The sequence below is a fragment of the Amaranthus tricolor genome, chromosome 4, assembly GCF_026212465.1.
Source record: "Amaranthus tricolor cultivar Red isolate AtriRed21 chromosome 4, ASM2621246v1, whole genome shotgun sequence".
NCBI lineage: Eukaryota > Viridiplantae > Streptophyta > Magnoliopsida > Caryophyllales > Amaranthaceae > Amaranthus > Amaranthus tricolor.
Window position 1 is genome coordinate 8,051,835 of NC_080050.1, and position 11,260 is coordinate 8,063,094.

The window sequence follows — 11,260 nt, forward strand, 5'->3', positions numbered from 1 at the left end:
TCATTTAATTGATCACTTTATATATAAATAGTTGATCCATTTAAGGTTATAAACTTGTAAATAGAAATTAATTACTTAAATATCAAAATTGATCACTTTTAGGTCAATTTAATTTTTTTAATTGATTAATCTATTTAAGGTTTACTTTAAGTTAAAATTAATCTCTAATATCAAAATTGGTACCTTAAAGTCAAATTTAAAATGAAAAGTTTTAATTTTTAGCTTTTAAGTTAAAATTAATCACTATGATGGAATCGAGAATGTTGGAAATTTCATTGAACGAAAGGAAGAAAAAGAAACAAGTTTTTACATGAATTTTTTCCAGATATTTGTATATCAAAACCAAATTTCAGATTGATACAACACCGGCCGGATTAAGGTTTTGACCTAAGCACCAGCTCCTATTACAATTTTTATACATATACCGAAACCAGGAACGATAAAACTAAACACCAACCCCTACCTCCTCCAATATTCTATAAGCTAAGAAACGAAGAAAATACAAATGGGAATTGGGAAGTAACATCGGAAAAGCCAACTAAAAATGTAAGTCGATTTCAGCAATACGCGTTAAAACCCTCTCGAGGTAAGAAAGCAAAGGTAAGTCTAAAGCCGATTGCAGAAATGAGGAAGATATCTGTGTGATAATCACTCGCTTCAGCTGCTTCTATATTAACAGACGACTCGAAGATTGACTACGATAAACTTGCCCGTCACACAATTGGAAGTGGAGTTGTTTTGTGGTCGTGTTTGGTGTCATCGTGCATTTGTTTTTGAACAGCTTTGACTGCTGCCACTCTAGCTGCATTTGCCGCTCGGTTAGCAGCAGCAACTGCCCGGTTTACTCGCTCATCAACCTTGGCAACATCGTACGCTTTCTCTGCTGCTCGTCTTGCTTCCTGAAGGAAGGAAGAAATGGTTAAATGTACGTTCTTGATTCGAACAAATTTTTTGAGATTTGGAACTATTCAAAATCCTTGGTCCCAAATGATTGGGATCGACTATATGAACCAATAGAATAGTTCAGGTGGTCGTTTGAGTGTAACATAATTCGCCAGTTAATTCGCTTTTTGAATTCGCGACTCGCTCAAAATGAGCCTAAAATAGCCCAAAACCGATTATAATTTACTTTTTTTGATTTGTGATTCGCGAAGATTAGTGAATCATGTGACAGTGGGTCGTTTATAAATTATTCTAACATAAAAAAGTTAGGTCTTACCTGGACAACATTTAGTACTTTGGAATGATTAACAGCAACGGGAGATACGGGGCAGGCAGCGTTTTGTGTGCTTGGGACATCGAGAATCCCATTATGCCAGTGGCCTGCTTGCGTTTCTCCATTTCTAAAGGTGTACATTCCGAGCCCTTGCCTTCTACCCTCGTGCCAGGCGCCTTCATACCGATGGCCATTTGCAAATTTATACGTACCAAATCCATGCATTTTATCGGCGAAGTATTCACCGGCGTACGTATCCCCATTCCTAGAGAATAACCAGAAAAAGCAGGTTAAATAAAACTCATAGAGGCACCAAAACAAAACGTGTATTTGTATAATGAAAATTATCAAATCTGGATTCAGGAATAATTCGAAAGTGACCTAATTAGCTATCATAAAAATTCGATAGATCCACAAAAACACATAAAATCACACAAGTGGGAAAAAACTAAGTGGCATCCAAAACCCATAATATAACAAGCACATTTCAGCAACCTTTGTCTTCCTATTATGATCCTTTCTAAAAACCCAACATTTTAACACATAAAAACGTTAGTCTAATGAAAGTCTAAAAGCAATTTCCTTTAAAATTAGAGGAACTTCACAATCACATAAAATCCTAATTGCACTCATCCCCTTGAGTCAACCACACTGTCCACACAAAATCCTACGGATCACAATTTGGTTAGAGTTTCTCTAAAAGACGACCCCAAATACTCAAAACGTTCACCCGGTTGTACTTCTACTTGGTATAAATCTCATGGCAACTAACTCGTGCCCCCACAATTTCATTTTACATGATGATACCTTCTTTAGTTTCATTCACTAATATAATATCTTAAAATATAATAGAGGAAGAAACAAGTGAACCATCCATAAATGAGCTAAAAGTTGAGTGCTTATTTATATACTGCAAAGCATCTTGCTATCAAAACTCAAATGGGCCCCATCGGATGAGCACATAATTGTAAAAAATTACCCTTCTATGTCTTCCTATAAACTTTAAGGAGGGCCAATCTTCTACCTAGATGCCTCAGCAGGTTCATGGTGTGTTTGGATGGAAGAAAATGAAGGTAAAGGAAAGGGAGGGATTTGGAGGGACGAAGAACTCTTGTTTGGATAGCAAAATGGGAGGAAAATTATTTGAAGGGAAGGGAATTGAAAGGGTTTGATACTTATTTTTTCTTAAGGTTCCAATCTCTTCAAAATTAAAAAGATTTGAAGGGATAACTCCAATCTCCTTTCCTTTCCCTTCCATTCCCTCCGATACAAACAAGAGCTATTTCCTTCCTTTCCCTTCCTTCCCTTCCCCTTCCCTCCCCCTTCCCTCCCTTTCTTTTCTCTCCAAAATTGTTATCTAAACATAGTATTAAGTGTTTTTGAGTTTATTATTCTATTACTTGAGGTATATCATGGAAAAGTCAAAGCAAGATCCATGCAAAGAACAAGGCTATAGAGCTTAATTGGGCACTACAGGCCACAGTTAGCATCAAAGGAAAGAGATTAAGGGAAAATGAGGGGGAGAGAGGAGCACATAGCCAAGAAACTTCCCCCTTTTCTTTCCTCCTAAACTTTAAGCAGGCCAATATTCTACCGAAACCCCAGTAAGTACATCTTTTGTGCTTGATATTCTTTTAAGGGAGAACCATCAAGGAAACTTCATGCAGGTCCATTTCCTCAGAATTATTTTTCATAAAGAATGGCAAATATAGCAGAGCATGAGGGCAAGACATTTATTACTCAAATTGATCTCGTTAAGTAGACATTCAAGACATGGCTCAAATACAGAAGTTTTCTTACTAGTGCGGCGAAGTTGGAAAGGCCACTGTTCCCCAAACACAAATTTGGGAAAGACAAAATAAACAAAATGTGGTATGTGGAATTAGACTTTAGGTTTGGCAAGTAACATATAAAGATATCACACTAAAAAGAAACAATCTAAAGGGTTGCCCATGATATTATTCATTGATCCGTCCTCTAAACTAGAAAAAGCACTCCAACATTAGAAAAAAATGAGCATTACAAATTTAAAAATCATCTGAAGGATATTGGGAGTCTTCATATTATCTTGCAAACATATGCTAATTGGAATCTTTAGAATTCTCGAATTAGGTATTATGTTTTGAACGTTAAACAATTGTTTCCCATGAATCATACCTTGGTATTCATATCAATATCATATTAAATAACTGAATAGTTTTGATTGGTTGGAAAGGACTGCATTTCATGTCAACCCCTAATTCCATTGCACAAAACAGCCCTGCAAACAGATCGTTTCCAGAACAGAACACTAACATTATGTTTGGATAGCAAATTAGGAGAGAAAAGAAAGAGCGGGAAGGGGAAGGAAAGGAAGGGGAGGGAAAAGACTCCATTGTTTGTAAAGGAGGAAAAGGAGGGAAAAGAAAAAAATTTCATTTTCCTTCCAAATCTTTCCTCTTATGGAGAGATTTGGACGTTAACAAAATAAAGGAAATTAATCCCTCCAAATCCTCTCCCTCCTTTTTTGCTATCCAAACAAGGGAATCTCCATCCCTCCAAATCCATTCCTTTCTTTTCCCTCCATTTCCCTCCATCCAAACAAGGCCTAAATCACTTAACAACCACTCCTCCCAATCCCAGCCCACCAGTTCTCATCAACGTAGGCCAGTTGCATAAAGGGGTAAACAAAAAAAATCAAGATACAGGTTCTGAATTGAGAACCCCACATGTTTAAAGGGCACATAGCCTTTGTTCGGCAAGGAAATACAGCTTCAAATTAGGCCTCATTGTTCAACATAAACTGCTTATCTCTAGCTGCCAAATGTCACAAATGCTCAAGTGAAATGAAAGAACTAAAGAAAACTATCTTTATCGGCTGGATTTACCTATCGTGTGTAGTTCAAAATTTACACTGAAAGTAAATTTACTTCTTTTATGTTCTATTTTCATGTTTGAAGTAACTGAAGCAACCTAAGTTAAATCCTGCACCTGAAGATTTATGCAAATATATTTCCCTACCACACCAAATTGAAAAACTGAGCCAAATGATGACTACATTAGGTCCATTATTAGGGACTAAATAATTTAAATAATAATTAACTTAACAATTATATTTGGTATCTAAGTCAATGACAGGTATCATTGCTCTAATTTGCCTACATTCAATGGAACAAAGTGCTTTTATTGACATCTTAAGAAAATTTGACCGAGGTAGTCAAAGATGAGAATTTCCGTCCGAAGCTCAGTATTCTCACAGTCGTAACCTTGTCGGATCTAAATCCAAGTACAAGTACCACTACAAAGATTAGACGTAGAAGCTAAAATATCAGCAAACCTACTTCATATGAAGTTCTATCCCCTGAAAAGCACTATAGCGGCTAAAAACTAGGCTAATGAGACAAAATCTTTTTTCCTTGGTGCCTAGGGACAATAAGGCAGTTCAACTGCGCATATAACTAGACACATGATAAAAAAATACACGGAAACCAACAACTAACAAAAGAATCAGTAACTTACTAATATAGGGCCCATTCAATTCCATTAGACCAACTTCAATGGTTCCATAAATTGATAAACCAATTAAGTTTCAAAGAACTCTACATGATCTTGGTAGACCAGTTCCATAAATTACCATTCCTCTCTATTTACATTTACATACATATATAACTCATATCTCTAGTTCTCTTTAGTGATGTTGAGCTACAGTACCAAAACACATCACAACAGTCATTGACATCCCAAGTCCTCCTACGACTGAGTATATGCAAAAAACAACGATTATACCAAGAATTCTGAAAAAGGACACTCATCAATTGTCTGATAAGATTTTCATACTAATACTGTATGTGAGTATAATGCCTAGATAAAAGTTTCAGCTCATTCAATTCAACGGTTCCTCAATTGCATACTACAAGTGTTATTGCCTTATGTTTGACATGGATTTCAATTTTCTAGAATCAGTAGGAACTTGCTAACATCTCTATCACCATATTACTCTTCATTGAATAACTTTTCTTATGTATGAACAATTCATTCTAACAGAAATATGCTAAATACTCTGCACATGTCACACCGATCTAGAACTTTTTCCATCATTCACATGTGCAGAATTCATACTATATATGCAACAATTTATTTTCCAGACATAAACATTACATTTCCAAACTAAAAAGCTCAACACCAAAATTCAATTATTTATTGTATTATTCTACATAAATCACTGAACGTACAAGATGAAGCTAACCACCTTCTAAACTATCATCATAATAGCATAAAGCAAACTTAACTGCAACATAAAAGATAAACATGATTGTACAAATATACAAAAAAAGTTATTTAAATCCAACCAAGGATCATAAGTAACAAATACCATGTGAACAAGTATCAAATAAGTATAAGAAGAGCCACAGTAATAAATGAACAGAACACTGCAATCATACTATTAATCAAAACATCAAAACTAATACTAGTATACATGGCAAGTACAAAAACTGCTACAAAGGCCTCAAGAAATTACCTAAAATGGTAGTGACCAAGACCATGCTTAACGCCCCACTTGAATTCGCCAACATATCGGCTACCATCCTCACAAGTATGTATCCCACAACCATGGCTCTGCCCATTAGACCATTCACCTGCATACACATCTCCTGTATAAAATCTATACACACCAAACCCATGTCTAAGACCTTGCCTATACTGTCCTCTATACCGACTCCCACGAGCCCACGTTTCGACTCCATGCCCATCATACTTTCCATCAACCCAGTCCCCTTCATACCTTCCACTCATATAGTAATAGTACACCCCACTACCAGAACACTTTCCTTTGTGAAATTCACCTTCATACACATCTCCATTACTATAAACTTGAACCCAACATCCTGAACTCACTTTCTTGTCAACCTTTGACCTAGAACCAATTGACCAAAACACAGGCAAAGGCCGGGAAGCTGATCTTGGGGTTGATAGCTTAATAGGAAAAGGAAATGATCTATTCAGGAAAACCCTAATTGAAGGAAGTCTAGGAAGAGCAAGATTCAAAGAAAACAAAAGCGCAGCAGAAAAAGCGAATGCAGAAAGAAAATCAAGAATGAAAGAGTGACTAGGATGTGATACCAAGAAGTAAAAGAAAGGCAAAGCAAGAAGAAGAACGAGTCTAAGATGAACCCTATGACGGCGAAAATGCCGAAAACGGCGTACAACACGAGAAACAACCGATTTTGCCGTCGAAAACACCAACAACAAAGATGCGCACCTTGAATTCAATGACAAATACTTCAAATTCGATGTGGGAGTTGAAGAAAAAGGGTAATTATTAAGTGATAAAGGTAAAGTTGGTGACTTAACAATAGATGCACTAGGGTTCATCAATGGCCTTTTATGAGGAGTTGACAAAAGGGGGTTTTTAGGTGTTGTCGCTGATGAAGATGGGGATTGAATACACCCAAAATTCGGCTCATTTGTTACTTGAATAGGCTTCAAACCATGAAAATTAGGGTTAATTGAAGAAATCAAAGATGGGTAATTTTGCAAATGAAGAATTTGATTATTAGGGTAATTATTATTATTATTATTGGGATTTTGAGTATGTTTTTGGGTGATTAAAGATGGAAATAGAAGTGGTGGACTTGGGTTGAAATCGGAAGAGATGCCACTGCTTTCTTTTCCGATCTGAACTTCAGATTTCTTTTGATGCATTTACATATGGAAAGAAACCCTAAAAAATTTCCCAATTAAAATTTCCCAATTTGAAAGCTCATAACTTTCCAACAATATCTACTCTTCTCTACTATAACAACAACAAATTCTTCCACTTTCTTTCTTTATGCTATCAAAATATCTTCTTTTTTTTTTATTTTTTTTAGAAAATATGAAATTTCAAGCTATTTTTTTTCTATACCACTAATAAGATGGATTGAAGGATATTCTGCCCTTTTTAAGGGAAGAAATTCATGGTAATTCAAAGAGATAGGAATTAGGAAGGATGAAAGGAATGAGATTGAAAAGTGCAAATTTTTCTTGTTTTTTTTATAAAATCAAAGGTCATGTTCATGCTGGAAAAGTTTGTGATTTTTATAGTCTTATCCTTGGTTTTTACAATATTTACAATATTGCCATTTGTTGATTGAGTGACACGTGTCATGTGGATTGGATTAGGGTTTTTATATTATTGACTAATTAATTAATTGAGTAGATTCCTATTTTGCTAAATATATGCCAAATTTGATGATGTCTATTGCTTAGGCTAAGTATAACTTATAGTCAACCATCTAAATTTTGCTAATTTTTCTTTTTTACTTCTCCTCCTAATAGAGTTGCTATATTTGTGCATAGTTAATTTGGTAAAAAGTAAATAGGAGAAAAAGAAAAGATGGGTGAAAAAAAGTGTGGATTCAAATGCTAATGAAGAGAAATGTAGTTGGTATTCGATAATTAGTTGTTGTTTATTGTATTTTGATTGTTAGATGGTTCAGTTAATTTTCTTTTTACCAATTTGTAGTATTAGTTTTTTCGTTGGTTCTTAATTTAGTTGTATGTGACAAATGTAGTAAATATGTTTGTTGAAATTAGTTATTGATTGTTGGTTGTTTGATAAAGAAAAATAAAACTATTCAAAATTTGGAGAAGAAATCTGTCCAAATTAGTATTTTTATTTTTGCATAAAAGTAAGTAAACTTTTTAATTGATTTAAATGCATTTATCAAACAAATTGTTACTGTTGACTAACCAGCAAACCAATTGTCAATTAACAAGCTATCTAAAAAGACATACTCCCTCTTATTCACTATTATTGTTATATAAAACATTCAAAATATTGATATCAATAAAACCTATACATTTAAACAAATTAAATAAAATCTCAATTGACTATGTTTCAACTTATAAATTAAGAATAAAATATAAATTTAAAATAATTGATGAATAGTGGAGTATAAAAAAACTAACTGAAAGAATAATAACAAATAGAAGTAAGTATCAAACACAGTGGCAATTTCATCAGCCCGTCTCCTGAGAGATCATCTTTTGAGAGATATCTTTTAGGCCCAGCCCATTAAACTTTAATGTTCACTTACTGTATCCTTAATGTTTACTTACATTATCCTTTAATGCCTACTTACAATATACTTAATGCCCACCGAAAAGTATTTAAAATGCCTATTTACAATATTCATAATGTCTACCGAGAAACTTAGCCTACTAGCCTGCTTAGCATATTCTTGATGCCTACTTACAATATTTTTGATACCTGCTTACAATATGCTTAATACCCACCGAGTAAGTAATTAAATACTTACAATATTCTAAATGCCTATTTACAATATTTTTAATGCCTATAAAAAAAACTCATTCTATATTTTCTTTTTTGGGCCAGCCCTATTAGAAACTCTCACAAGAATACGTGCAATTTCGCTTCTTTATTTTAAAATTAGAGAAATAAATGTGAATTTTTTAAATGAAAAATGTAACAACAAAATGAATGGAATATATAGGACGGAGTGCGTATTTGATATAGACTAAATATTCATAGGTTACTTGTAAGATTTTTGTTTATATAGAAAACTATGTATAAGATTGATGTTTTGAGTTAATAATACTTTGTTGCCCTTTTTAGAACCTAGAGTTAGACTCCAACTACCTAACTACAACATATTCTATCTTTTACATCACCCAGCTATTCATCTTCATGTTTGGATCATTATTTGATTCAACTTACGTACATATTTTATGATTATGCCACTTCATATACATTGTAATAATAAATTATTTAAAACTAATGATGTCTTGGACTTGAGATGTAAGACATTAAATTGAAATATAAAATAATACAATATAAGTAAATATTACTAATTTTTGACACTTATTTTACGATAGACTCATCATTATTATATTCTGCTTTAAAAATTATATTTAAAATTTAAGGAGAAATAAAAAAGCATAAATTATATTGATAGACCAAGATATTTTATGTTGATAAGTGGGAATCTTTTTGCAATCTAGAAGTAAGAAGATCTCTATTATGAGGATTTCACAAAATTATACTACCTCTTATTCATTTTAAGAGTCTTATTTGACTTTTTACGAATTTTAAGGAGAGTCAAAAGTGGGACTCTAAGGGTAGGAAAGAAAGTGGTATTATGGATTTTTAATGTAAGGGAAGAAAATTAGTATGGGTAATGGAGGGTATAATTGAAAATAAGATAAAGCCACTAAGGGCATAAAAGTCAAAAACCCATACCAAAACTAAAAATAGGACAATCAAGGTGACTTGACCATAAAAGAAAATGAGACACATAAGCTGAATAGAAATTAGGTTAAAAAAACTAAAAAAGAAGTGTCTATATTTAGATTTAAATTCAAAATGTCTAAAAACATGCTACTATAGGTGGTGGGCTACCCTATATCTTCACTATTTTTACATAGATATTTTATTGAATAATTTGAACACCTATCTATTAAGGCAATAAAATCACTTTAATTTTCTAAAATTAAATGACATTTGTTCATTTCTTTCCAAAACTACTAACTACATTAAGTCTACCAAGTACCAACTACCATCTCTAACTTTTTCAAAAAAGTTTTATGAACAATAAAAAATAAAATAAATAAACTCTATCTTTTTTGCCTTTCATTCATTATCCTCATTTTCATCCTCAACTTGAACCTCCATCCCCCAAATTACTCTCATATTGGGAGAGATTAACTAGGCTTAAGAGATAAAAGTTGAATTTTTTTTTAAGTCTTGTATGAGATCGTCTTATCATCAAATAAATTCATATAATTATTCTATTTTTTTATTTGATCACTTTAAAATTGTAAGTGATTACTTTAAAGTTATAAGTGATCACTTTAGAATAATAAGTATATATAGAATAATCACGCAGAAATAGTCTCTCCGTGAGACCGTTTTATTTGAGAATTTGTGTTTTTTTACCTCTTTTATTCTTTTGCTAGAAAACATAAATAGAAGAATTGAGTTTCTTCTCACATAAAGATATTATTATTGTCATTGTTTTTTATTTTAAAAAAGAAATGTATATTAGTTTTTTAAGGTGAAAGAGAGGAACTAAAAAATTTTAACAAAACAAGAATAATAAAAATGAAAAACAAGTGGTTGAGACAACGGCCTGATAAATTAATGAAGTAAAATTGTTCAAATTTGGAAGAAAAAATGTTTTACTGTAATTTATTTGCTCTACAAATTAATCCATTTTGATTAATGATAGTATATGATTTGTCACAGAACAGTCTTATGGATTGAAGCAATAGTTGACAATATGGCCATGACTGTTGGGTATGAAATTCGATCTGAAATATTAGTTATTCAATTTTAAAAATTTGATAATTATCAGTTGTTTGAAAATTGAATTATTTGAATTAAATAACTGATTTTTAAATCAAATTCAAAATTGAATTAGGATTATTTCATAATCAGATATTTAATATTTTAAATTATAACTTTTAATATTCAAAAAAATTATCCGAATTTCCGACATCATATCATTTCGATATTCAATTTTAGACATCGTGATGGTTGTACAAAAAATTATATTGATTAGCATGTAGCATGCAAAATCTTAGTAGTAACCTTTACTTAGATCGACCCTTCTCGTATGAAACCGTTTTATCGTGAAGCGGGTTCATGTTAAAGGCTCATTAGTAAAAAAACACCAAAACAATATAATTTGAATTCACACTTGTACAAGAAGCAATTTTTTAAATAATTTGGGTTGACCCAATTAAAGTCGCCTCACAGCGAGACGACCTCAATAAAAAATTAGTGTACTTATATTTGTTTTTCAATAACTTTGGAAATCCATCTAAAAATTTCATACCCACCACCTATAACGAGTAAAATGTTTATACTCACGTTTGCTCATCTGGGTATGCATTCAAACTCATGCCTACCCACACTATATGTAACTAGATATATCCACTTTACATCCACCTCACGTTCACTCCATGTTTGCGTTATGTGCGCTCCATACAATCGCAATTCCTTATAAATTTAGTTGTACATCTAATTTTATTTAAACAATACATTTCAATAAGATAAAAATA

At 32.5% G+C, this 11,260-nt stretch overlaps 1 protein-coding gene across 1 annotated transcript; it reads right to left on the minus strand.

The window, feature by feature from the left end:
- Window positions 1–249: 249 nt before the first annotated feature.
- Window positions 250–7,212, minus strand: LOC130810332 (uncharacterized). The gene is made up of 3 exons (XM_057676346.1): window positions 5,715–7,212; window positions 1,220–1,481; window positions 250–899 (listed from the first exon to the last, which is right to left on the minus strand). The coding sequence occupies exons 1-3, from the start codon at window positions 6,896–6,898 to the stop codon at window positions 714–716; spliced, it is 1,632 nt and encodes a 543-aa protein (XP_057532329.1). The 5' UTR covers window positions 6,899–7,212; the 3' UTR covers window positions 250–713.
- Window positions 7,213–11,260: the final 4,048 nt, after the last annotated feature.

Bases quoted from the DNA above. Each gene is read 5' to 3' on its own strand.
- LOC130810332 (XM_057676346.1), bottom strand. From the start codon at position 6,898: ATGCATCAAAAGAAATCTGAAGTTCAGATCGGAAAAGAAAGCAGTGGC. The intron at 1,482-5,714 runs GTAATTTCTTGA...GTTATTCTCTAG, and splicing joins CTTGGTCACTACCATTTTAG to GAATGGGGATACGTACGCCG. The intron at 900-1,219 runs GTAAGACCTAAC...TCCTTCCTTCAG, and splicing joins AAGTACTAAATGTTGTCCAG to GAAGCAAGACGAGCAGCAGA.